We start from the raw sequence: 26,582 nt of genomic DNA, 5'->3' as shown, positions 1-26,582 counted from the left end.
TCGTTTCATTCTAATTTGATAGTTCAGAAACTCCAAGCCCCTGGCAAGGTTGAGAGGTAGTATCGTGGAGCTAGTTGAGCCTGGAGGGAGCAAATCCACGGATGTTTCTGACCCACCCTTCCCCACCATGTCCAGCCTTTGGAGAGCCTCACACGTGATTTCATTGCCCGGATTAGGACTGTCTACCAGTGAGTGAGCACATGTGATGCACCAAATACTTTTCATAATTTTTTCCTGGAAAACCATGTACATTTACACCTTCCTATTAAAGGTATTAATTTGAACAAGGGGTTGATAGGTATTGGAATTTGTGAGTTGGGTACAAATTAGAAATAATAGCAAGATAGCTATGTACATGCAGAAGGCAATGGCACCCCACTCCAGTACTCTTGCCTGGAAAATCCCATGGATGGAGGAGCCTAGTGGGCTGCAGTCCATGGGGTTGCTAAGAGTTGGACACGACTGAGCGACTTGACTTTGACTTTTCACTTCCATGCACTGGAGAAGGAAATGGCAACCCACTCCAGTATTCTTGCCTGGAGAATCCCAGGGACGGCGGAGCCTGGTGGGCTGCCGTCTCTGGGGTCACATAGAGTTGGACACGACTGAAGCAACTTAGCAGCAGCAGCAGCAGCTATGTACAAATCGCATATCTGGTAAAGGACTTTGTAATCCATACTCTCAAAACTCAGCAATAAGAAAACAGACAACTCGTGTGGTGTTAACTAAACTTACTGTAATCATTTCACAATATATGTGTATCAAATCATCACACGGTACACTTTAACCTTTCAATATGTTTTATGTCATTTGTATCTCAAAGCTGGAATTTTAATTCTATTTAAAAAAATATTTATTTGTGGCTATGCTGGGTCTTCGTTGCCGTGAGCCGGCTTTTGCTAGTTGCGGCCAGTGGGGACTACTCTTCGTTGCAGTGCTTGGATTTCTTATTGCAGTGGCTTTTCTTGTGGGCATGAGCTTGAGGGTCATGGCACACAGGCTCATTAGTTGTGGTGTAAGGGCTTAGTTGCTCTGCACCATGTGGAATCTTCCTGGACCAGGGATGGAACCCACGTTCCCTTCATTGGCAGGTGGATTCTTGTCCACTGAGCCACCAGGGGAAGTCCGACAATCCTATTTTTAAAAGCAAAAGATTTCAATAGACACTTTACCAAAGAACATGTATACCAGCAGGCTTCCTAGGTGGCATGAGCAGTAAAGAATCCTGGCAATGTAGGAGACATAGGAGACGCGTGTTCCATCCCTGGGTCGGGACGATCCCCTGGAAGAGATAACAGCCTGCTCTAGGCTTCTTGCCTGGAGAACCCCATGGACAGAGGAGCCTGGCGGGCTACAGTCCAGGGAGCCGCAGAGTGGGACACCGCTGAGTGACTGAACACACACATGTATGCTGGCAGACCTCGCTTCATTGCATGTCATTTTATTGTACTTTGCAGACTGTGTTTACAAACAAGGTTTGTAGCAACCCTGTGTCAGGCAAGTCCGTCGGTGCCATTTTTCTAAAAGCGTTTGCCTCCTTTTTCTCTCTCTGTTACACGTTGAGGGCTTCTCTGGTGGCTCAGCTGGTAAAGAATCCGCCTGCCATGCGGGAGACCTGGATTCAAGCCCGGGGTGGGGAAGATCCCCTGAAGAAGGGAACATCACATGTTGGTAGTTCTCACGATATTTCAAACCTTCAGCCAGCAAAAAGATATCATTTGCGGAAGGTTCAGATGATGGTTAGCATTTTTAGCAATAAAATATTTTTAAATTAAGGTATGTACATTTATTAAAGACATAATGCTGTCACACACTTAATAGACTTGGTATAAATATAATTGTCATATGTTCTTTAAAACCAAAAAATTCACAGGACTCCCTTTATTGCAGTGACATGGACTAAACCCATACTACCTCTGAGGTGTGTCTGTATATGGTAAATAAACATAAGAAAAGATGCTCAACATCATTAGTCATGAGGGAAATACATGTTAAAACCACTATGAGATACTACCACACCTATTCGAGTGGCTAAAATTAAACAAGAGGGACAATACCAAGTGTTAAGGAAGACTTGGAGGAACTAGAACTCTCCTGCACAGCTGGTTGGAATGCAGACGGTCCAACAACTTTGCAAAACAGCCTGGCATTTTCTTAAAAACTGAAGATTTTTTTTAAAAATCAGAATTGAACAAAAAAAATTTTTTAAGTGAAACAATACATACATGACCCAGCCCTTCCACTCAAAAGCATTTACCCAAGAGGAATGGAAGTTTATATCCACACAAAGACATGTATGTGAATGTTCATAGCAACTTTATTTGCCATAAATAGTCCAAAGCTGGAAACAGCCCAAATGTGTATCAACAGGCAATTAGCTAAACTGTGAAACATCCATCCAATGGAATACTACTTGGCAATAAAAGGAATGACCATTAATATATGAAAGAACATGGATAAAGCTCAAAAGAATGATGCTTAGTCAAGTCAAATAAAAAGAGTACATACCGTATGTTTCTATTTACATAAATTCTGAACTATGCAAATTCATGCCTAGTGACAAAACAGTGGTTACTTGAGGCTGGGGAGGCAGGGAGGAACAGGAGGGCCTGATCACAAAGAGGAAGAATTTGGGGCAATGGAAACATTTATCTTTGATTGCAATAATGGCTTCACACGTATATGTGTGTGAGTCATCAAACAGTACATTTTTAATATATGCAGTTCACTGCCAATTCTACCTCAATAAAGCTGTTTGAAGAGAAGCAACAGAAGGCAGCTAGAGAGAGAGGGACCCGCCCAGAGCTTGTCACAGAACATTGGTTTCATTATCTCCACTTGATTTCATCGTCTAGGAGAGGACTATCTTGGCTTTTTGGTTTTCTTTTCTAAGCCATTACTGAGTTTTTTGAGTGCTTGCCTTAAAATATTTAAACTCATGTTTTCTAACATGGTTTTTTTTTCTTCTGGATTTGACATGGCATGTGCTTGACTCTTTGCGACCCCACACACTGTAGCCCACCAGGCTCCTCTGTCCATGGGGATTTTCCAGGCAAGAATACTGGAGTGAGTTGTCATGCCCTCCGCCAGGAGATCTTCCCAATCCAGGGATCGATCCCAGGTCCCCTGCATCGCAGGCAGATTCTTTACCATCTGAGCCACCAGGGAAGCCCAAGAATAGTGGAGTGGGTAGCCTATCCCTTCTCCAGGGGATCTTCCTGACCTAGGAATCGAACTGGAGTGTCCTGCATCGCAAGCGGATTCTTGACCAGCTGAGCTGCCAGGGAAGTCTGTGACATGACATGGGGGATCTTAATTCCCTGACCAGGGATGGAACTCATGCCCCCTGCAGTGGAAACATGGACCCACTGGACCACAGAGAAGTCCCTTACATAGTATTTGATACATACAAAAAGTTATGTGGACCCTCACGTGCATTAGGAACTGAGCTATAAATTGAACATCCATGAACCCCCTCAACTAGCCTGAGAACCAAGATATTACCTTCGCAAATTCCTGAGGTCCTTCCTTACCCCGGCCCCACTCCCCCAACAGGGACTGTCGTTTGAATTTTGTGCTTTTCTTCCCCTGATCTCCTAAGCGTTTGATCGTGAGTGTGTGTGCTCGGTTGCTCCAGTCGTGTCCAACTCTTCTGTGACCCTATGGACTGTAGCCCACCAGGATCCTCTGTCCATGGGGTTCTCCAGGAAATAATACTGGAGTGGGTTGCCATGCCCTCTTCCAGGGAATCTTCCCAACCAAGGGATCAAACTCACATCTGCATTTCAGGTGGATTCTTTAACAGATGGTTTAGTTTTGCTAATTTTTGCTATCATGCTGTGTGTCATTTAATGCAATTTGCTGTTTTCACTTGACATTACATATCTATGATTCATCTGTCTTGTTGGATTATGTGTATTACAATACTTCCAATTCTCCCTACACCCTGCAGGTTGATATAGGATATGGTCTACCTGGGGAAAATACAGCCCAGCAAGCTCACCCAGTCCAGGGACCCAACTCCAGGGCCTCCTTGTCAGAATATCACATTCATTCCTTCACTCAAAAAGCTTTCTGTGTACCAAGCAATGACCAGGCAATGGACATGCCACCATGAACACAGAGGATACCCCGCTGTCCTGAAGCACCCATCTGGTGGTTACCGCTCATCCTGACCCTCACTTGACTCGGGGTATGGGCCAGCTACCCAAACATGCTGGGGTGACGTGCCTCTTCCACTGACGCACAGGATGGCTTAGAGAGGCTGATCTGACCCATCCCAGAGGCTTCTGCCCAGGGAGGGCAATGTGACAGTAGCTGTCACAAGGACAAAGCCAGCTCTGACCCAGCAAGGCCACTTCCAGGAATTCATCCTATGGGGCACTTGAGTATGTACAGAGCGGCACTGGCTTAGCAGTATTTCTTGCTGCATCATTTGTAATACCACACTACTAGAAACAACTGAAATCTCCATCAATGGGATCTAAGGTTAATTCACAGTAGTTACGAGAAGCCCATACAGTGGGACATCACTAGCTGTGAAAGAACAAAGGTGGAGGCACTGATCATGCAAAGTTCTCCAGGACGGAATTTTCTTTTTTTTTGGTCATACTGCACAGTTTGTGGAATCTTAGTTCCCCAACCAGGGATCAAACCTGGGCCCTGAGCAGTGAAAGCACAGAGTTTTAACCACTGGACTGCCAGAGAATTCTCTCCAGCTCTCCAGGATAGATTTTAAAGGGCAAGATTAGGACACTGTGTGGAATATATCACCGTGTAAGAAAGGGGAAAGACGAATGCATGCTGAACTGCTTAAACATGCATGAGTACTTCCAGAGAGCTCATAAGTAACTGGGACCTGGATAGGAGACTTGTTATCTAGTTTGTATTTTTTTTTTTTTTTAATTGTGGGACTTCCCTGGTGGTCTAGTGGTTAAAACTCAGCGGTCCCTGGTCTGGGGCGGGGGGTGAGTTCCACAGGCCACGTGGTATGCTCCCCACCAAAAAAAAATCTATGTACCATGGCCAAGGATTATCTATTAAAAAACACACATAAAATAACAATTTTGGTCTTTCAGTGCGTATTCCCTGGCTTCTTGACCTTCCTTTGGCTGATAGCCAGCCTTTGCTGGCAGCAAATATTTAATCAAAGGTCCCTGCTTTTCCCCTGCCCTCTGCTTTTGCCACTTTAGTCTGATCACCCCCACTGCTGTAGTGTGCTGGGGGACTGGCCTGCCACAAGGTGGCACTGTCTGCTGCCTGCTGCTCTGTGGGCTGAAAGTCCCCCAGGGCACCTGGGTATCAAGGGTCGGGGTCTATGTCCACTGAGCAGAAGCTCACCTCCCCAGCCCTCGCACTCCTCAATCCTGCACCTCTGCCAAGAAATCTGGAAAAATGGAAGTTAGGAATCATATCCCTGTCACCCCCTCCACCTGGCCCATTAAATGCCCCCCAAGTGGGTGCAGACAAACTTCAGAACCTGGAAGGTGCCTCTTACCTTCCTTTGGATCTCAGGGAGAACACAGGAGCTGTGTCTCTGCTCCTGATCTGAGCCCCCGCTTCAGTTGAGAAACCCTCTCTTGTCCCTAAGAGAGCAGTCAAAGCTCTGCAGCAGGGTGGACAAGGGGACAGTGTGACAAACACGAGATGGCTCAGGGTCCCCTGCCAGGAGCACTAGGGACTGGGATGCCATCTACCCACCCACTCAGCATTTCATTCATTCATCAAATATTCGCCAATGGCCCACAGGTGCAGAGTTCTCATCCAGAACTTGAACATCAGAAGGGAGGGACCGGGCCAAACTGACCTTGGACCTTTGCTCAGGCTCCTCCCCCCAGCCCCAGGCCTTCCCGCCCACTGCAGCCTTGGTCCTGCCTCACCTACCCAAAGACTCTGCTCACGGGCAGCCTGGTCAATGCTTAGGACTACTTGGGGCTCCCTGGCCTGGGAGTGTGGCACTGTCTAAGAGGGACATGTGGAAGAATGACCATGGAAAGCCCAAAGCCAGCAACAGGTGAATGGATGTACCCTCGAGATGCAGGCTCCAGCAAGGAGGACAGCTGCCCTCACTGGGGGCTGGCCCACATGTGGGTAGGGAATCCCTCTGGGAGCCCAGGAACTCTTGTTAAATGGACACAGGCTAATCTTCCCAGAGTCTAGCTTGATGAGCACGCCCGTGTTTAGTAATCCCAGCCTGACAGAGCAGACAGCAGGTGGGAGGCAGCCCCAGGCCTGGGTGCGGGATGCAGGTCATGACAGGCTGTCTCCACAGGCTGCAGCCTCCCTGGGGCTGGGTAGAGCAGCCCTGGGCTGGCCTCTTCTGGCTCCTTCGACAGGCTACCTGGTGGGCTCCCACATGGGACAGGGGTCCTCTGGATGAATCCACTGTTCGGCGCCTCCCCCGCCCCATCAGCATAACTCCTTGGCCACAAAGGAGACCTCACACTGCAAGGCAGGGGGCTCATCCTGAGCAGGGGAGCCCAGGACGACACAGCAACCCTGAGATCTCACGGGGGCCGAGGCCTCCCCTTTACCTCTGCCTGGCTCCCCGTGAGAGAGTCACCAGAACACTGGTGGCCCCCCTTCCATGTTTCATCCACAGCCCCTGGTGCCAAGAAAGATGCGCTGGAGGGAGATGTGGCAGGAGATGAGGCAGTGGGCTCAGCATCCCCTGACCCAGAGGGACCAGTGGAATAAAATCAAACCAGCTTTAATGCCAATATAGTCTCTCTTTTAAATACCATGTTCCCCAGGATGGAGCGCAGGGGCAGGCTCTTGGCAGGATGAGTGGAAAGGTAAAGTGGAACAAAATGGAATGGATAGCCCCGGGCTGCCCCTAAACTGCCCAGGGCCCTGCCATAGCGCTCCAGGGACCAGCTGCCCGCTTGGGAGGGGGATATGACAGCAGCTTCTTCTGGTCCAGTTAATTGTGGAGGTGTGGGCTACGGGCCCCTCCCTTCCCAGAGCCCCCAGACTCTTCTCAGGATTTCTGCCCTTTCAGACCAGCAGAACCAGGGCCTGAGCTCCTCTGATCTTGGAGGGGCCCCCTGCCTGAAACAACTGCCGCGTGGGGCGGGCAGGGGTGCCCCTGGCCAAGCCAGCTAGGTGACTTGCTCAGTAACTGCTCTGGTGGCCTGTGAGAATGTAGAGGTTGCTGTGAGCCCCGGGCTTGTCGGTGGGAATGCTCTCAAGGATGATGTCTCTGGAGAGGAGGGAGAATGGAAGTGAGCGAGGTGGGAAGGCACATGGCACCGCCATCCGTGGGGCGGGGACTGATGGGCACCGTGTCCTACCTGTGGGCGCCGAGCACTCGGAAGATCCTCGTCTCATCTGTGATCTCCTGGGTCACCTGGGAAGAAAGGGGGCACTGAGGCCACCCCAGCGCACCCTCTCCTAGAAGGTGGGGACCACCGGGTGGGGAGGCCTAGACTCCCGGGTCCCCCTCACCTCATTGGTGTCCAGGCTGCGGCCCTGCATCCCATGGCTCCAGAAGGCCAGCACGCTGTCCTGCAGGCACACTGGGAAGGGCCGGGCCACCATCAGCCTCGTGCCTGCCCGAGGGCCACTGGTTCCCCCAGCGATGCCCCAGGCCCAGGTGTGGGTGGCAGACCAGACTGCAGGTGGCCAGGATGGCTCTCAAGAGGGGCTGGGGGACCTGCCTCCTTGTTCTGCTGCCAGCTCCGAGCCCCAGAGCCATATCATGCGCTCCAGGCTGGCATCTTCTGCATCCACCCCCCTCAGCCCCACCGTCCAGTTCACTCACCCACAGTCTCAATGGGGAAGTCAAAGGTCAGCACGGGCGCCAGCGTGGCCGTGGGCTCGCCCAGCAGGTTGACAATCCTCACGCAGCCTGCATAGGGCCGGGGTCGGGGGGTGCTGATGGGTGGGGGGGCTCCCTTACCACCCCCTCCAACACCCCAGCCCTGACCCCAGGAACACTCACGGTCAAAGCAGACCAGGACTGTGTCCCTGTCCACCTGGATCACCTGCTGGGCCGAGCCCGGGAACCCCTCTGCAGTTAGAAAAGGGAGACATGGCCTGGCTGAGCCACCAGCCCTGCTCTGGCTCCGAGAGGAAGACACGGGGCAGCGGGTGGGTTGTTAGGCAGCCTTCACCACAGGAGCATCCTGGGGGGTGTTATGACGCTGGATCTCACTGCACAGCTGGGGCACTGAGGCTTGGCGCCAAAGTGACCCATCCGCAGGCTCACAGGGAGCCGGGCTGAACCTCAGGGAGCCGCAGGACAGCAGGGACCCGGGAGTCAGGGGAGCCGGGCTTCAAGACTCAGTCACTATGTGACCTCCCTGGCTGGGAGTTTGGCCACCGTACGGTCCAGGGCACCTTCCCCTTCCTTCACCCACCGCCACTCCCTTCACTCCCTGAGCTGCCCTAGCACCCAGGATCCTGCTTCCTTGCTCAGAATGAAGGCCTCTGGCTCCTGCCTTCCCCAGCTTGGTTGTCCTTGCAGCCCCCGCAGGGTTGATCAGGTTGTCTTAGCTGCTGAGCCCTTTGGTCTAGTGACATCTTCTATAGGGAGACCCAGCTGAAGGGAGGCTGGGAGCCTCGGGATCCCCAAGATCTCCGTGGAGCTGTAAACTGTGGGGCACTCTCTGTGCATACATATCACGTGCACACACACACTCATTCACGCAGAGCCTGGCCCTCCAGCTCACCGGGTGGGATGAGGATGTCCGGCGTCAGGCCAGCCTCCAGTGGTAGGACGTGGAACAGGACGCGGCAGCCGGGCCCCTCAGGGCCCTCGGCCCCCACACACACCTGCGGGAGCTCCTTCCCGTCCAGTACCAGCGGCTCCAGCATCCCTGCTGGGCTGGGCAAGGGGCTGGAGAAGTTCTGGGGGCAGCAGCGGCACTCAGGTCTTTATTTCCTCCCCCACACCCCTCTGCTGCCAGCCCAGGGGGTCCCCCCACTGGCCCCGCACCTTCAGCAGCAGGAACTTCTGCAACGGCTCGTACCACTGCAGCAGGAGCAGGCTGGAGGGGAGCGCGGCCAGCAGGAAGGTGCTGCCCGTGTGGGGGTTCCGCACTGCGGGAGAGGAGGCGGTGGGCCCCGGGGCTGTGCCCGCCTGTGCCCAGCTAGCCCCGCCCCGCCCCTACCTCGTCCCACCCGCCCCCCAGCTCTTACCCACACGACACTGCAGGCAGCCTTTGGTGTCAGGAATCTTGTTGGACAGGGCAAAGCGCCTGGGGGGACAGCAACCAGGGCAGGTGTCCCCGGCGCCATCCTGGGCAAGCCCTGACCCCCCGCAGAGCCCTAAGGATGAGTTCTAACACCTTCCCTGCCTCACAGGTGGCAGACGGAGGCTCTGGAAGGCCAAGTCACTTGCTCGAGTAACTGAGAAGCGGATGTGATGTTGGGCCCGTGGCTCCAGCACCCAAATTGACAGACTGGAGCCTGTACATCCAGACCAGGGGTTTGGCTCACAGAATTCTCTCTAACCCTGACTGGGGGGCAAGGCGCTTGACCTCTCGGTGCCTCAGCTGACTCCTCTGCAGATGGGGGTGGGGGGCGTGCAACCGTGGTACCCACCTCGCAGGGTCCCAGTGAGGTTTGTATGAGTTAACTCAGCAGAGGGCTTGCAGCAGAGCCCGCATAACAGGTGCCCTCACAGAAGGCTAGCTTTTCTCATCCCCTATTAATACTTTCCCACCTATTTTCAGTCATTGAAAATCCTTTTTAAGGAAAGGAAGGATCCAAATGCTGTTGTTGTTTAGTTGCTAAGTCATGTCCAACTCTTTTGCGACCCCATGGACTGTAGCTGGTCAGGCTTCTCTGTCCGTGGAATTTCCCAGGCAAGAATAATGAAGTGGGTTGCCACTTCCTCCTCCATGGGATCTTGCCAACCCAGGGATCGAACCCACATCTCCTGCATTGGCAGGTGGGTTCTTTATCATGAAGCCACCGAGGAAGCCCAAAATGAAGAAATTAGGGTGTGGGAGGGCTGGGAGTTGATTCAGGCTCCAGCTCCTCCTTCAGCCAGAGCACTCAGGGCCAGTTCCCACCCCACACGCCGTATGTCACAGGTGGGCAAGCTGGCCAGAGGAAACAGACTCGCAAGAAAACGGCGATCACCGGGCCCTCTTCTGTTTCCGCTGGCTATTACACGGGGTGGCCAGTGGGTGGCTTCCTTTGGTGCTGAGGGAGAAGTAGGGTCCTTGCTCTGGTTCCTTGCTGTCCCCCAAGCCCTCAGGGGAAGTTCCGAACCCGTTTCTTGCTCTGAGAAGCAGCGCAGCATGCCAGCAGCCCGGCCACCTCTCCCTGTGACCCAGGGCCCATCTGCACCCTCTGCTGGGACGTGGGGCCCGCCGAGGAAGCCAGCACCTCTCTCCCTGCGTTTGCTCCTCTCTCCCCTGTTCCTTCCACTCTCTTCCCAGTTGGCCTTCAGATGGGACAGAGGCAGATTTTTTTATTTGTTTCTTTCTCCAACAATTTGAGATCTCCGCTGTGACTTCCCGAACACACACCCAAAGCTGCCTGTGACTTGGGGCTGTATTGGGCCTATTTCCTGCAGGTCCCGGGCCAAAGCAGAGGTTGGCCTGGGACTGAGGTCAGGAAGCTCCAAGGCCACTGGGTTCCCAGCGTGGTCCTCGAGCGAGACTACTGCACGAAGAGCCTGGGCCCCTCATCTCCTCGGTGGGTGTAGCCACGGCCCAGCCTCCCCCACCGTCCCCACCGGCTTCCACCACCCACCTGGTCATGGCGAATTCTAAGCCCACAGCCCACCTACCCGCTCAAATCTCAGGGCCACCCCCCACTCCCTGAAAAGAGCTGAGGCCTGACTTGTACATTTCAAACTCGATGTGACACCATTGAATTCTGCCCCACCCGCAGCTGATGACAGCTCCATCCTTCCGTTGCCAAGGCCAAAACCCTGGAGTCATCCTTGACTCCTCTCTTTCTCTTCCATCCACCAACTGTCAGGAAATCCTGTTGGTCTGGCTTTCAAAATAAAACTGGAATCTGACTGCCTCTGTCCTCCTTCACCGCTACCCTGGCCCAAGGCGCCATCACGTCGCACCAGCCTCCTGACAGGCCTCTGCTTCCACCTGTATCTCCTCCAGCCTCCTCCCAGCACAGCAGCCAGACTGACCTGTGAGAACCTCAGTCAGGGCACACTCAGTCAGGGGTAAAGGCTGCTCTGTGGCGACAGGGCCCTCGGAGGCCAGCCCCTTCTCACTGCCCCCGTGTGGACCCCCTGACTCCCTGCTGTTCCTCACACGAGCAGGCCTGGCCTCTGGGCTCAAGCCCCGACCCCCCAGCCCCCAGATATTCTCAGGACTCACTCCATCACCCCCTCCAAGTCTTTGCTCACACAGCACCCTCTCAAGGACGTCCTTCCTGCCCACCCTTTGAACACCGCCTCCTGACCCTCCACGTCACCACTGCGCTGCCTCCTTCCTCGTGTCCATTGTTGTCTGTCCCTCTTGAGAGAGAGTCTGAAGAGTACAAGGGTCTCTAGTTCCCAGGAGGATCTCACACCCAGGAGGCTGCCTGGCACATACCAGGAGCTGTACGGCTAAATGAGGGCCCCTGCCACCCGTGGGCAGAGGAGCCTGGCAGGATACAGCCCATAGGGTGGCACAGAGTCGGACACGACTGAAGAGACTTGGCACGCACACACCACCTCATAAACACACCTCAAGCCTGCTCACTGGGGGTCTCCCAGTCCCTCCCTTCCCCTCACGCACACTCTCATTAGTCCCCACATCCCGTCAACCCTACTTCCTAAATATTGCTCGGGTCCGTCCAGTTCCCACTGCTGTCCCTCGTCTCGGGTCACTACACTGGCCTCCCTTCCAGGCCCTCTCATCAGTCTCCTGCTCCATTCATCCTTCCCGCTATCACCACAGCCGTCGGCAGGCGCTCCTGTGTCCATCTGCCCAGACAAGCCCCTCTCTCCTTCCTCAACTCCAGGAGAGGGCGCGTGACCCAGGCCTGGCCCCTGGCTCCTCATCCCGTGGCCGCAGTGACCAGCCCAGAAGTGGGCACGGCCCTCAGCTAGGCCCGCGAGAACTGGCCCCAGCCCGTGGTGGGAATTACTTGGAAACAGAGGTTCCAGTTCCACGGGTTTATTAGCTAGTGGATCACTGGGTGGACCTGCAGGTAGCTGTCACTGGGCAGGAAAGCCTACTTGAGGATGTAGGTGACGAGAGGGAAACAGAGCCAGGAGACGCAGGAAGACGCCCAGGGTGCTGCTGGCGCCGGGGCCCAGCTGGGCCTGCAGCTGACCCTACTCCCGTTACTGCTACATGTTACTGTTGGTCGCTCAGTCCTGTCTGACTCTTTGTGGCCCCATGGACTGTAGCCCACCAGGCTCCTATGTCCATGGGATTCTCCAGGCAAGAATACTGGAGTGGGTTGCATTTCCTTCTCCAGGGGATCTTCCCAACTCAGGGATCGAAACTGGGTCTCCTGAATTGCAGATGCTTTCTTTACTATGTGAACCAGCAGGGAAGCACCAGACCCCACTCCTACCCGAGGCATTAAATTCCCTTTTGTGCTAAAGCCAGTGAGTGAAATCATCCGCAACAGGAAGAGTCCTGACTGACATACAGAGGGATCCTACTAAGATGCTCCCCGTGCCGCTGCCAGTCAGACAAAGCCCAGATCCCGGCCTGGCATCAAAGGCAGGGCTCTGCCACCTGTACAGCTTCCCCTTGGGCTTCTCCCCCTCCCCTACTCAGCCCAAACACCTTCTACCTCCACAGATCGCCTAGGAAAATTCACACATAATTCACACATATTCCTTCCTTGCTGGAAGGCTGATCTCTAATGCATCTGCCTGGAAGACCCCAACTCCCACAAGCTCGCCTAGCCTCTCTGAGGCCTCCCCACCCCTCCCAGCTCTGGCTCACCCCAGAGCTGAGTGTTAAGGACTCATGGGACTTGTCCCCAAGCCCAACCTAAGAACTGGCGTTTCCCAGTGCTCAGGAGACATTTGCCCCACAGCCTACCCACCGCGGTGCCAAGGGCTCGTCTGACATAGTCACATCCACTGTCTCCTTCCCTCCCGACAGGCCTGGGGGCAGCGGGAGGGAAGGCTACCAGCGGGGCTGACCAACGAGGAAACCAGGCCTCAGAGAGAGGCCAAGTGATATGACTAAGATGCCAACCATGTCAGGACCAGGAAAGGCCGTGTTCCAGCCCTGGCTCTGTCCCTCCGTCTCCCCTGGGTGCTCCCATCCCTGTAGGGCCAGGGTTGCTGACCTGGGGATGATGCGCTGGGTGAGGCGGTTGGTGGGGATGGAGAGGGGGACCTGCTGCTGTAGCCGCCGCTGTTCAAACAGGCCTGGGAGGTCATGGGCCCAGATGTGCGTGGATTTCCCTGTGGAGGGACGTGGCGGAGGTGGGGATCAGAGCTGGTGGGCAGGCCGCCAGCCCCGCCCCCTGCCCGTCCCACCTGGTACCTGAGAGGGACAGGAGCACGTTGTTCACGCAGTAGAGCCAGGCGCAGCGGTGCGAAATCAGCTGAGGCCACAGAGCGACAGGCAGATAGCGTCAGCCCCCGGCCCCGGTTCCCCAGCCCTCCCCTGCTAGCCGGGCCTCACCTTCTCCAGTGTATCCTCATGCAGTTCGTGCAGGTTGAGGGTATAGATGCCCTCCTCGGCTCCCACCACCAGGAACTGGTCTGCAGGTTGGGGCATGGGGTCAGAGGTCAGCTACATCCCCGGGCCCAAGCCAGGGATTCCCAGTCTCCTCCCTCCTCCCTGGCCCTGCCTACCCCGGGTGACAGGGTGAATCCAGGTGATAGCGGCATGGATCCGCAGGGGGCAGCCATTGAAGACCTTGGAGAAGCAGGCGCCCATCTGGAGAGGAAGCAGGAGGCTGATGAGGAAGTTAAGGGGCAGCGGGGGGCGGTAGTGGGGGCGGGCAGCAGGTGGTGGGGCAGCAGGCAGCCGGGAGGCGGAGCTATGAGACAAACACTTACGTGCACCTTGGGGGTCGGGGGGAGCCCGTGGCAGGATGACCTCTGGGAGGGAGGAGAGGAGTCAGGGTCTTACCCACAGACTCCTGCCTCCCCCACCCTCCTTCAGCACCCCCTCACCTCAGGATCTTCCCGGTGCTTCATGGTGGCCCAGGCGGTGGGGAGCAGGGGAGGGCTGGCGGGGCCTGGGTGCGGCAGGGGTGGGGTTCCTGCAGGCACAGAGCGGCGGCCGTGAATTCCAGTCCCAGACCACCCCGGGGCCGGCCTCCTGCTCCCTACAGCTGGCTCACCTGGGAGGCTGGGGTGAAGGTCCTCGGCTGGAGGCTCAGTGGGAGATGACCCCAAGAACGGGGCCCTCTTGATGGTTCCTATGGTGTCATCTGGAGAGTCCAGCTCCTGGCGGGAGGGTCAGGGGACCCAGCCCAGCTGTTAGCAAGTGACCCTGTAACCTACTCCCAGCCAGCAGCACCCCCACCCTCAGGTCCCCTCCACTCTGAACCTGGAGTTCCGAGGCCGGCCGGATGGTCAGGCTCCTGTTGGGGACAGATTGGAGGGAGATGAGGTGTGAGATACGATGGGGTCATGAGCCCGGTCCCCACCCTCTCCGGGCTCCGGGCCCTCACCTTTCCTCCAGGGCCTCCTGGACTGACTGCAGCAGGCTCCTGGGCAGGGATGGGGAGGGGTCAGAGGTCAGCCTGCCCTCCTGCTCCTGCCCCCCTGCAGCTTCCTTCCCCCTCACTCACCCACTCAGCTCCTCCTTCCCCAGCAGCGTCCACTCCTCTTCCCACTATGGGGAAACCAAGTCAGAAAGGCCGGGAAGGAGGCAGAGAGACAGACAGGCAACGTGAGAGGGCGCTGGAGAGATGGGGGAAGAGAGAGAGAAGGCAGGCAGACAGACAGACAGATGGAAAGTGAGATGGTAACAGGCAAGAGAATCGAGAGAGACAACAAGAGACAAAGAAACTGTGAAAGAGGGACAAAGGCAAAGAATGAGAGGGAACAAGACAGTGAGAGAGACAGGCACGGAGAGGCTGAGACTGTGGAGGCGAAGGGAGACGCTGATAACAGAGACAGCGAGAGAGCAGAGACGGTGAGTCAGACAACCCAGCAGCCACAGCGACTGAGGCAGAGAGGAACGTGCCGAAGGAGGTGGCGGTGGGGGGGGGGGTCCTCCAACTCGTGACAGGCCCACATGTGTTTTTTGGCCATGCTGCATGGAGCACATGGGATCTCAGTTCCCCAACCAGGGATGGAACCCGCACCCCCTGCAGCAGAAGCGTGGAGACCTAATCACTGGACCGCCAGGGACGTCCCAGGCCCTCCACCAACTGTCCAAAACGACCTGCCCCAGGAAGGAGCCCCAGCCCTCCCGGTCCCTGCGCGGACGGGTCTGTTAGAATGGCTCTCCCGGGCCTAAGGGCCAGGCTGCTGCGGCTGTAAATGCTCCTGGGTTTGAGATGCTTGGCCACCTGCAGAGCTCCCTAGCCCTGCCCCGAGGACCACCCAGCCACACAGCCAGCCCCTCACCGGCTCATTCAGTGGGTCTGTTTCCTTCCTGCGTGGGGCGCCGAATTTCACCTGGTGAACTGGGGGCCCAGATCCAGGGGTTAGGAGGCCAGAGACTCAGGACTGATCCCTAAAATCATACCAACTCCACACACAGCCCCCCATCAACTCCACACACAGCCCCCCACCAACTCCACACAGATAGCCCTCTGCCAACTCTCCCAATTCTATACATTCGGCCCCCTCCAGGCAAACACAAAGCGCCCCCCAAGTCCACACTCAGCCCTCCATCACCAAATTCACATACATAGCCCCCCAATCCACACAGCCCCCACCAAATCCATACACAGAGCCCCCAATCCACCCACAGCTCCGCCTCCCAAAAACAGACTCACACTGGATCTCCGAGGGGGTCCTCTCGGCTGGGCCATGCTGCCCCCGGGAGTGAATGGTGTCCGGAAATATGTCATAAGTCTACAGGAGAACACACACAGTGGACACACGCCCACACTCACCTCATACTAGGTATTCCTTGAGGTGCTTTATACACACTGACGTGTTTGTATTCACAATAATGCTCTGAGATTACCGTGAGATTAAACGCACCTTCCTTTCACAGATGAGAAAACCAGCACAGAGAGCCAAGGAACTTGCCAAAGATCACAGAGAAAACAGGTGACTTAAGTTAAGGACCTTCAGTTAAGGTGGCCCTTAACTTCACAGGGCCAAGGGCAAGAACCTATTGGAGTGGGAGACAGGGATGCAAACTAGCTCAGGGAAGATTCCTAACGCGTGGGCTCAACCAGACCGAAGCTCCCTGTGCTGCAAACACACGAGCTGAAGGGACGTGACTGAATCACCTCTGTACTCCTCAGCCCCAGACCAGGCCAAGACCCAGTCCCCAAGGGGTCTCACTTACCTCCAGGTCACAGTCTTCTGGAGAGGGGGTTCCCAGGTGGGGATCATTGGCCTTGTCCAACAGCTGTGTGAGGAGAGCCCGAGGCAGGTGCTGGGTCGTGAAGGGGTGCTGGAGGATGGAGGGGGGCGCAGCTTGGTTCCTGGCCTCCGGTCCCTGCTTCTGAGCATCAGGCCCCCTGCTCCCCCCTCCTGCCTCCCACCTGCAGAAGCCTCTCCGCTGTTGGTCTCTTCTTGGGATTCTTGGTCAAGGCAAGCTTGAGGAAGTGATGGAAATTCTGGGTCCTAGTGGGTACAAGAGCCCCCCCGCCCCAATCCCGGCCCAGGTTAGCCCTCAGGCAGAGCGTCCTGCCCCTACTCCAGAAGATTCTGCGGAGCCTGCCCAGGGAGGGGCCAGCTTGAGGCCACGGGCAGCTGGCCTGAGCAACACTGCTGTTGCGACACGGCAGCGCCTCCATTATCAGCCATCTGCCTTTCTTCCTTGTCCACATGGGTCCCCGGCGTGGAGGCAGGGCCCAGGCCCCACTCCTGCAGACGGTCTGTGGAGGCCCAGGAAGGGCAGACCCTCAAGGCTGCACCTGGGGAACCGGCAGATGGCTCCTCCACCCTCATCGGGCTGGACTGAAAGGGGGCCCCCAGCAGGCGATGTGGCCCTTACCAGCGAGTCTTGTCTCTCAGCTTTGGCGGCTGGAAGCTGCTCTTCGACATAAGCATCAAGGCCCTGTGGAGACCACAGGTCAGAGGTCAAGGGTTACAGGGTTCTTGGCCCAGGCCAGGGGCAAGTGTTCTGCTGACCTCATGGGATGCAGGTGGAAGAGAGGCGGCTGCAGCTCGCCCAGCTCGATGGCAGTGATGCCCAGGGCCCAGACGTCACACAGCTCATTGTAGCCACCTTTGCGCTCCACGGCGGCCACCTCTGGGGCCATCCTGCAGGCAAGGTCACACATGAGATGGCCAGGGGCCTCCACTCACGGCCCCTACCCCCTCAGCCAGAGGCGCAGCCTCACCAGTATGGAGTCCCAATGAAAGACCTCCTCTTGGCCACAGACGCTGTCAGCTCGCCTGACACCCCGAAGTCAGCTGCAGGGAGAAAAGCCGCTCTCACCCCACCTCAGGCTGACACTCCCCACCCACGGCCAGGGCACAGGCTCAGGATGCACCTGGCGGGGCTCAGACAGCAGGGGGCCCAGGCTCAAGGCCAGGCCAGGTTCCCTCCTGGGAGGGGTCGACCACCTTGTAGCCCTGACCCAGTGCCCGGTCCCAGGTTAGACTCCATACAGACCCAACCACATCCAACTTTCCAGCAGGAAGGGAGAATGGTGCCACGTTCTAAACGGGGAAACCGAGGCTCAAGTGGTAAAACGACTTGCCCGAGGACAAGCAGGCTCCCAGACTCCAGGAGCTCCCACAGAACCCTCGCCCTGACGGTGTCCCCAGGGTACTGACCCAGCTTGACATCTCCCTGGAGGGTGAGGAGAAGGTTGGCTCCCTGTGGGAATGGAGGAGAGAGAATCCCATCTGGTGCCCCCAAGAGTTCCCTCCTCCCTCCCACGATGCCCTTGGCCAGATCCCTACCTTGATGTCTCTGTGGATCTTCCCCTGAGAATGCAAGTGGTGGAGCCCCTGCGGACAAAGAGGAGCCCCTGAGAGCAGCTACCCCGTATATCTCCCCTCTCCTGAACCCCCTCAGGCCTGGGGCCCCCCACCCAAGCAGCTTCCTCCACCCCTCTCCCCAAACAGGAAGTGACTGAGCCAAAAGGGAAATGGGCTGCTTCCGGCAATAGGGCTGGGGCCCCTTCCCCCCCAGGACCCACAGCCCCTCAGGCAGCTCAGCCTGAGGGACTCCACCCACCCCACCCCACCCCACACAGGGGCCTGCTGGGCTGCCTGCCCTGTTCCTGGGGACGAGGGGTGTGAACAGTCCTACGGGCCCAGCTACCTTCAGTGCCTCTCGACAGACATAGGCAATCTGCCGCTCCTCCAGGGGCCCGGTGGCTGCAATGGAAGGGGTAAGGGCTGGCTTGGGGGTCTAGCGGGGATACGCTGACCCACCCAGCTCCACCCTGTGTAGGGGAAGCAGCAGGCACTGCTGGCGAAAGGAGAGTTGGCCACATCCCCTCCCGACATAGGGTAGGATATACAGCCCAGAGAAGGACAGCATTTTTCTCAAGGTCACACAGCCAGTGAAGAAGTGGAGAGGGGCCCAAGTGCAGGGCCTCAGCGCTCTCCTCCTGCCCTATGTTGGGGTAGGGGGATGGGAAGAAGGCTGTGGCCCTCTGGGGCCTGGAGTCCTAGCCCTCACCGTGGTAAATCTCCTGCAGGGACCCCCCTCCGCAGAACTCCATGCAGATCCACAAGCGGTCATTCCTGGGGTGACACAGAGCTGGGGTGGGCACATGGCAGGGCCACATGGGGGCTGCCTGGGGGCGGGCAAGGGGATACAGCAGCCTCACCTGAGGTAGCTGCCAATGTAGGCCACCACATTGGGGTGGCGGCACTCACGCAGGATGGTGATTTCCTGCTGAAGGGAGCTGATGTCGTCCCCTGGGAAACACAGGGCATCATGAAGGGCGCCGCCTTAACTCAGTGCCCCATCTGCAAAATGGGCACAGAGTGCCTCCTCTCTTCAGGCCAGACAGGTGCCAGCCGACAGTACCTCCTGGGGCCTGCCTCTCAGCGGGGGCCTCGGAAACGGCAACTCTCCGCTCCTTACACCGCGCCCGCCCGCGCCGCTCTCTGCCCTCCCTCCAGCGCTGAGGCCCTGGCTCCCGGCCCTCACCTGGGTCTAGCTTGACTATTTTGACCGCGGCCAGTTCGGACGTGACCGTATCGCGGGCCTGCAGGGGCGGAGGGGTTGAGAGGGATGAGGAGGGGGTGAGGAGGGATGAGGAGGAGGCGGGGCCGGGGGCCAGCTCCCGCAGCAAGACGCAGAGCGCGTATCCAGCTCTCAGCTCTCCCGCCCGGCCCGCCGCCCGGCGCACCTTGTAGACGTCGCCATAGGTCCCGGCCCCCACGCGCTGCAGCAGCTCGAAGCGGTCCCGTGGATCCTGCAGCGACACGTTCTGCAGCAGCGCCATGGCCCGGCGCCGGGCAGGCGCGAGCTGCGGAGCCGGCGCGGGGCGGCGCGGGGCGGGGCGGGGCGGGACGGGCGGGGCGGGGTAGTACCGCCGGGGCGGGCGCCGGTGGCTCCGAGGCCGCGGGGGCGGGACCGGGCCCCAGGGCGGGGCCAGGCCGGGGATGCCCCGCCGCCCGGCCGGGAGGAGGCGCCCGCGGGACCGACCCTTGGCGGCAAGGGGAAGCCCCAATCCCGGGCGGAGCGGGCGGCGCCGAGGCTCTTCCTTCAGCCACTGGTTCCTCGAGCTCTACAAGTGGGGAGACTGAAGCCCGCAGGGCCAGAAAGCAGAAGAAAGAGGGGACGCTCCACCCCAAAATTCCCAGATGAAACACCGACAAGTATTTTTTTTTTTTTTTTACAAAATGTATTCATCTTCCTTGGAACTGAAAAATAAATCTATGTACAAAACAGGAAGAGATCAGGCTCCCCTCACCCACACGCAAACAAACCCCTGTAGATTTCCTCTAGGGTCCCCCGAGACAGGCTGGACCTCGGGGAGGTTCCCAGAGGGTGGGAAGAAAGGTCTGCTCTGATCTAGGGCCAGTTTGGGCAGGGAGGGGGCAGGGCTCAGGATTCACACAGGCCGGGGGCAGAGTTTTGCGTCCCCGACCCATGAGACAGAGAAAGGAAGCTAGCATTTCCAAATTCTGGAAGCGTTTCTTAGGTTTTTTGTGGTAGGGGGCTTGCAAGGAATGGACTTCTGAAGTGTGGAAACGTTCTCCTAGGAGCTGGGCGGGGTCCTTGGTTCCCGGGCTGTAGGTGGGACCTCTGCTTCTAGGGTTTAGAGCGAAAGAGCCCCATGGGCTGGAAGCAACCCTGAGCCAACACCGCTCAGGACGAAGGTTAGAGCCTGGGTTCTGAGGTGAAGGCTGTTTCCCGTGGTTGGACCTTTAAAGACTGGTGATGGGGTCAGAGGGAAGGTTTCAGATGGCCGGCTGGGACCCTTGGGGATGGGCTCTATATTCCAATGACTGGGCAGAGCCCTCGATTCGGGGCGCTGGGCAGAGTTTGTACTCTGGGAACCTGCAGCCTGGGTTCCAGGTAGGGATGGGGCCTGCGGGTGGAGCCTGGGCTCAAGAGGCTGGGGTGGAGCCTCGACGGGTTGAGGGCGGGCTCTTGGTAGGCGGATATGGAGTCCCGGTACTTCAGAGACCCTTGCGCTGCCGCTTGAGGAAGGAAAGCGTGTAGTCACTCGGTGTAGACACCTTCTGCTTCTTCATCTGCACTTGTGACTGCGCCGTGAGCTGCAGCTTGATGGCGCTCGAATTGATCTTGGTGGCCACAAGCAGCTCCTTCATGCCTTTCATCTTCTCGCTCTGGAATGTCAGCACGGGACCCTCGGGTGGCGGTGATGCAGCGGGTGCCGGCACTGGAGCGGCGCTGCCGCCTTCAGCGCCGCGGGCAGTCCCGGGGACTGTGCCTGGGGGCTTCCGAGGGGGTCCTGGCACCGCACCCTGGCCCGCGCCTGGGCCCTTGTCCAGCGCCGGCTTCTTAGGCGGCGGCGGCTCCTCGGGCTTGGATTCCCGCCGTGGGCCCCGCCGCCGGCCTTCTCGGGCTTCCTCGCCCCACGGCTCTTCAGCCTCGGCCGCCTCCGCCTCTCGGCTCACTATGCGTACCTTCTGCCGTACCTGGGCCGGATGGGGAGGACAAGCGAAGGCCAAGGTTGCAGGCCAGTGGCTGGCACCCCGCACCCCAGCCATCTTGGGGCCTTGGTCTCACTCGCACCCAAAGGGTATAGGCAGATCCCCTGCAGTGCTACAAAGGTCTGACTCCTCCTGGCTGCTGTCACCACCCGCCCTCCCAGCCACCCTGCACAGCTGCCTCACCTGTCCCTCAAAACGGCCTAGGGACTGCACAAGGAAGGTGGCCCAGCCCACATGCAGCACGGGGGTGGGGCTGCCCTCTTCCCATTTGCAGATGCCATCATAGAATCGCAGCAGATGGGCGAAGCACTCTGGGTCCTGGAGGGCAGAACCCTGACTCTGCGTGCCCTGAGAAAGGGGGGAAAGGGCACAGTTAGTTCAGACCCCATTACTCACCCCTCACCAGGCGGCACAGGCCAGACCTCTCGTCTGGACAGAGAGCCCTGGCCCTGGGGGAGGTGAGTAGGGGTGGAAAGAATTCTTAGAAACTCCTTCCTTTTATAAATCTAGTCCTTAGCCTGGACTTGGGGCGAGTGGGGAACCACCCTTTATCTCCATTTCACTCCCTCAACTGAATGAGTGACCCTGACAGAGAAAGAGAAGGGCTTCCATCCCATTTACCTCACCTCCTCAAACCCAGACCCAGACCCAGACCCTCGGCTACTGCATAAGAGAACACAGCTGTCTGCCTGTCCTGCACCAAACTTTCCTGTGCCGCCCCCAGTCCCAGGCAGCAGTTCCACGTCCTGGGACTGGGAGCCCTGCTCAGGTGGGAAGGTGTGCACAGGCTGGAGCCCAGCCTTTCACCTGGGTCTGCTCCCCGGGTCGCTCCTCGCCAGCCTCCAGCAGGCTGGCGGCCTCCTTCAGCAGGTTGGGGATGACGTCATTGGCTACTTCAAAGAACTCCTTGTAGATCTCCTCGTCTTCACGGCAGTAGTTGTAGCTGTGAGGGCAGCAGGGCACTGTGGGGTCTCAGCCATGGTGGGTACCCCCAGGGACCTGGCAGGGGAGGGAGCCCTGGTTTCTTTCCCGGGATCATCCAGGGACCGAGTGAATGATTGGGGTCCTCACTCCGAGATGATGGTGCTGTGTCAGCCCAGAGCAAGAGTGAAGAGGGGGGCCAGGAATACAGAGCTGGATGGCAGTGGTCAGACATCAGGAGAGGAGAGGGAAGGAAAGGCCTGAGGCCCTCATGAGGGGTCCCTACCTCTCAGGCAATGATGGTCTTGGCTGCCTAGTGACTGGAAGGAGAGGGATAGAACTTGGGACCCAGGCCTCCCTCCTGGATGAGAGGGGTTGTAAATTGGGTGGAAGGGGAAGAAAAGCTGGGCTGGGGTCATGTGGGGGGATCCTCACTCCTGGATGACAGTGGCTGTGTCGGCCCAGGCCTGCAGAGCTTCGCGCACATTGCGGTTGCGACAGTGGTAGCCAGCCAGGTACATGTAGGGATAGATGTGCTCATCCCGGTAGTAGGTCTTGGCTGAGGCAATGCCCTGAGAATGAGCAGAGGGGTCTCAAGGAGGCAGCCCCAGATGGCACAAATGTTCCACCGGATCACAACTGGAAGGGGCATCAGGAAGATTCCAGAGAGTCTCCTCCCATGAGACCTTACTACCCTGGCCATCATCCTCTCTGCCAGCTGCCCCTCCCCTGGTCTGCAGGTCTGCTTGCTCAGGCCTGGGCCAGACTGCTGCAGGCACCCTGCAGACAAAGGCCTAGGAAGGGGAGGGGCTTATCCTCCAAGCTCAGGGTCTGTCCCTTTCCTGAACTTTCCCCCACAAACACCAAGGCCTTCCAAATCCAGTCTAATGTCCCTCCCAGCCCAGGAGCCCCCAGCCCCACCAAGTTAATACTCCCACCTCAGTGCTCTCACCACGTTTGACTTCTGTTATACTCCCAGAGGACAGTGACAAGTAGTAGAAAAAGTAGGGCTGAGGGGACAACTCTAGGACCTACCCCTCCCAGGCAGAGAACCAGAACACCTCTCAGACATCCCTGACTGCACTGAATATGCACGCAGTAAATACAAAAAGGGGACTGGATAGGTGATACCCCACAATACACACAAAGTTCTCTCCTCACCTGCCCCCCCAGTTCCAAGTAGAAGGGGACCCCAGCCACCGCTGGGCCGCCCTTCTCTACCCTTCTATACCTAAGATGTCCCCACCTTGTGGTAGAGGGTGAGTGGGTCCGGCCGGCCCGGGGTGGGCTCCAGCTCCTCCAGATCCGCCAGGTTCCCCAGCGCCATTGGGTACCTGGGAAAGGCTAGTAAGTCCAGGCTGCCCCCTAGCCCGCCCTGGGGCCCAGCCTGGCCACTCCCCCTACTGACCTTTCCAGATGTCCCAGGTCATAGAGCAGCCACAGCAGCTTCTAGGGGCCAAAGAAGAAAAGTGCGAGCTGGTGAGAGGGAGGTGCGCCCTCAGTCTACCAGGCAGAGGGAGCAGTCCGGCACCAGTAGGGGACTCCCCCCCGAGGTGGGAAAAGCCAGAATTTAGGAACTAGCCCCTGACTGGTGTCAAAGCACTTTCATGTCTCAATTTCCCCCTTCCCAAGAGCCCCAGGAAAGTCCAGGCCAGGAATGATTCACCCATGTTACAGAAGGGGAAGCTGAAGCTCAGCAAGGGGAAGCACCCTGGCCCAGGGTCCCACAGGTACCCTCACCTGCTGCAGCTGCAGTAGCTCCAGGGAGTCAGTGTGCAGGTCAATGGAAGGGTTGATGGCGCATACCATAAATGCCACCTCCATCTTGCGGTCACAGCGCATGTACGATCCTTTCAGGTACAGCCAGCTCTTGGGAGAGGACAAGACCAGATGTCTTATGATGGCCCACCAGTGCCTGCTGTAGGGATTGACATCAGGAACAGGGCCCTCCCCTTGAACAGGGCCCCAGACATATGGAGGTGGTGACAGGAAGAGGGGAGAATGGCCCAAGAAAGCAGAGCTCCTTGGGTGGCCTGGGCTAGGAGAATATGGAGGGGGTGGGGAAGTGCAGTACCCGCTCAGCCACACCCGCGTTGACTGTCTGGCCTCTGCGATCCTCATTGCCCTTGCCATGCCAAGTGACTTCAGCTGTTTGTTCTCCATTGGGCCCAAACACTACCCAGGCGTGGTCCTCGGACAAGGCCAAGTGGACATCCCGGAGACCGAGAGCCTGGCAGGCCCCCACCACGGCGAAGGCCACGCCAGAGCTGTCCAGTTTGGTGCCTGTGGAAGGGAAAGTCATCAAAGAGGGTCCTCTGAGCTCTGGCCTGGGGGAAGGGACCTGCCAGCGGTAAGCCATGCTCCCTCCCACCCTCACCCCCATACCTTTGCCCTCTGACACTCCTGCCCTGCTTCCCTCTATCCCTTTCCTCCTAACTGTTCAGGGCCTCTCCCTCCCCCCTTACATTCCCCATCCTCAACAGGAGACCCTGAATCTTTCATAGTTCCCCAGCTTTTGACCCTGCCTTTTCTATTTCTCTGCAACTGTATTATATATTTCTGCTAATTTAAGCATTTCCTCATTTTACTGTACTAGGTTATAACCAGGACACTGGCCAACACTTTTTTACACACCCACTGATGGACACTCCTAATTTATCTCTGTCCTCTTTTCTTGCTAAGCTCAGAAGTAGCCTCAGATTCCTTCTCAATATGGCACTCCAGGACCTGAATGCCAGTTAACTGGCCTTAGAACAAAAAGGAAAGCTCTTTGCAAGTCCTGAGCTTTCAGCTTCTCAAGGTGAAGCCCTAGTCTCTTCACCTTCAAATTATGTTCATAGATACTCCGTGGATTGTCTCAATTCCATGAAACATAGACAGATTTTGGCTCCTCACCCCCTAAATCTTCTGCTGCCCTCTGTGCCCCAGGCTGAGCTGTAGTAGCTGAGGTGCTGAGGGGGCAGAGGGTGGGCTAATGGATTTGGAGTCAAGTGACTGAGGTCCAGTCCCAGCCCCGTCACTCTGTGTCACTTTGGCAGATCACTTTCTCTCCCGGGGCTTCAGTTTCTCTAGCTGCAATGGGGGACGTAACACTTGGCCCACCTCACAAGCTTACAGGTCTCAAACGGGCTCTGTAAACCACAGTGTTGGGAAGAGGTGGGCCAAGATTCTCACGTGAGACAGCCACCTGTCTCTTGCCACCTGTCGGGCTCCAACCTGTGATGAAGCTGAAGAGGGACTGGATGTGGGCACGATCCTTGAAGTAGGAGCGGCTGAGGCTATTCCAGATGACATCGGAGACCTTCTTGACCAGCTCACGGCTGGAGACGCCCCCCTCTCGCGGGTAGAGAGACAGGTCAACGGCGCCACGGATCTGGGCAGTGAAGCGGGCATAGAGGGCAGCGATGATGGACAGGTCGGCCACCGGGAAGTAGGTGAGGCCGCCAGGAGGGTCGGGCGCAGGGCTGGGCTGAAAAGTGAGCTCAGGCACGTTGGTGGGGATGACGCGGTTGACAGCTAGGAAATGCTCCACGAAGCCCAGTACCAAGGATAGGAGCACCAGGTCCGGCTCCTCCCGGCCCAGCTCGGCAGCGAACAGGCGCACCACATCGTCGATGGAACGCAGCGGGAATAGCGTTTTCTGGGCAGCCTTCAGCCCCATGGCGGCGGCCCTCGGCCTGCGGGCGACCGGAGGAGAAGGATGGTCGTGTGGGCACGGCCCACGAGTCCCCTCCCAGGTTCGGCTAGCGTTCCACACCCCTCTACACACCCACAGACACCAACCCTTGCTTCCCCGCCCCTTCACGCTCCGCTCATCTGTTCCCCCTCTTTCATCGAAGAGACCCCTCAGCCGAGGCTGCAGGGCCTTCCTGTCCCCCACACCACCAGGAGCCCCGGCCCCGAAGGAGGTGAGCCCCTAGGACCCCGCTGAGCACTCCCAATGGCCGCCCCGCCCCCTCTCTGCGCTCATACCCCCGGGGCCCTAGAGTCCGCCGGAAGGCGCCCCTAGGCCAGTCCCCCCAAATCCCAAGGAGAGACCTGGCCTAGGTCCCCCGCGCCCACCTCCGCGCTTACATCCCACACAAGGCACCGCGGCGCCCGCCGCCTGAAGTCTGCTGGGAAATGGAGTTCCGCCCCCCTCGGGCCGCACTGCCTGCCGGGAAGAGGAGTCCAAGGCCCGCTGTTGTCCCTGCCAAGTCTTGAAATGGTGGCCGGGCCGGCCAGTCCGCTATGGCTTATGGGAGTGGTAGTCCCGCTGCTCTGGGCTCCCCAGAGGGCGGAGAAGAGCGGAGGCACCCCGCCTTTCTGAGGTCCTCAGGGATTGGTCATTCCAATTCACGCTCACCCAGGTAGCCGAGGAACCGCAGTGCCTTTTGGGAGATGTAGTCCGGGTAGTGAGCGGGCAGTGTCCGCTTCTGTAGGTTGTTGCTTGTTGGCAAGATGTGATGACAACGGGAACTTTTTAGCACTGCTGGAGTACTGTAAATGTGTTCAGCCATTTTAGTTGGTTATTTATCGGTATCGATTAACACATAAAAGT

General features: G+C 57.6%; 2 protein-coding genes across 7 annotated transcripts; both read right to left on the bottom strand.

Annotated features, from left to right (window-relative positions):
• Positions 1-1,608: 1,608 nt before the first annotated feature.
• Positions 1,609-19,488, bottom strand: MAP4K2 (mitogen-activated protein kinase kinase kinase kinase 2). 3 transcript variants are annotated; one of them, XM_027531611.1, is made up of 32 exons: positions 19,345-19,488; positions 19,143-19,200; positions 18,817-18,907; positions 18,666-18,730; positions 18,303-18,358; positions 17,939-17,986; positions 17,810-17,852; positions 17,371-17,443; positions 17,159-17,290; positions 17,022-17,084; positions 16,567-16,648; positions 16,368-16,475; positions 15,844-15,922; positions 15,470-15,528; positions 14,686-14,729; positions 14,566-14,604; positions 14,442-14,475; positions 14,233-14,338; positions 14,063-14,151; positions 13,946-13,987; positions 13,739-13,823; positions 13,566-13,645; positions 13,425-13,485; positions 13,225-13,342; positions 9,142-9,200; positions 8,939-9,042; positions 8,673-8,850; positions 7,943-8,011; positions 7,763-7,849; positions 7,447-7,517; positions 7,293-7,348; positions 1,609-1,646 (listed from the first exon to the last, which is right to left on the bottom strand). In XM_027531611.1, exons 1-32 carry the CDS (start codon positions 19,438-19,440, stop codon positions 1,622-1,624), a joined length of 2,400 nt encoding a protein of 799 aa, XP_027387412.1. In that variant the 5' UTR covers positions 19,441-19,488; the 3' UTR covers positions 1,609-1,621. The 3 variants fall into 3 exon arrangements, with proteins under 3 accessions (XP_027387412.1, XP_027387410.1, XP_027387413.1); XM_027531609.1 differs by lacking the exon at positions 1,609-1,646 and adding an exon at positions 4,889-7,201 and having other exon boundaries at positions 19,345-19,487; XM_027531612.1 differs by lacking the exons at positions 1,609-1,646; positions 18,666-18,730; positions 19,345-19,488 and adding an exon at positions 4,889-7,201.
• Positions 19,489-19,819: 331 nt separating this feature from the next.
• On the bottom strand, positions 19,820-26,212 carry MEN1 (menin 1). Of its 4 annotated transcripts, none has more exons than XM_027531867.1 (10): positions 26,105-26,211; positions 25,259-25,719; positions 24,117-24,325; positions 23,783-23,911; positions 23,451-23,491; positions 23,289-23,376; positions 22,478-22,614; positions 21,929-22,064; positions 21,305-21,469; positions 19,820-21,106 (listed from the first exon to the last, which is right to left on the bottom strand). In XM_027531867.1, exons 2-10 carry the CDS (start codon positions 25,701-25,703, stop codon positions 20,624-20,626), a joined length of 1,833 nt encoding a protein of 610 aa, XP_027387668.1. In that variant the 5' UTR covers positions 25,704-25,719; positions 26,105-26,211; the 3' UTR covers positions 19,820-20,623. The 4 variants fall into 4 exon arrangements, with proteins under 4 accessions (XP_027387668.1, XP_027387667.1, XP_027387669.1 ...); XM_027531866.1 differs by having other exon boundaries at positions 19,834-21,106; positions 26,117-26,212; XM_027531868.1 differs by having other exon boundaries at positions 19,834-21,106; positions 26,015-26,106.
• Between the last annotated feature and the right edge of the window lie 370 nt (positions 26,213-26,582).

The sequence above is a fragment of the Bos indicus x Bos taurus genome, chromosome 29, assembly GCF_003369695.1.
Source record: "Bos indicus x Bos taurus breed Angus x Brahman F1 hybrid chromosome 29, Bos_hybrid_MaternalHap_v2.0, whole genome shotgun sequence".
NCBI lineage: Eukaryota > Metazoa > Chordata > Mammalia > Artiodactyla > Bovidae > Bos > Bos indicus x Bos taurus.
The sequence above is the reverse complement of the archived record's forward strand: the minus strand, read 5'-3'. Positions and strand labels throughout refer to the sequence as shown.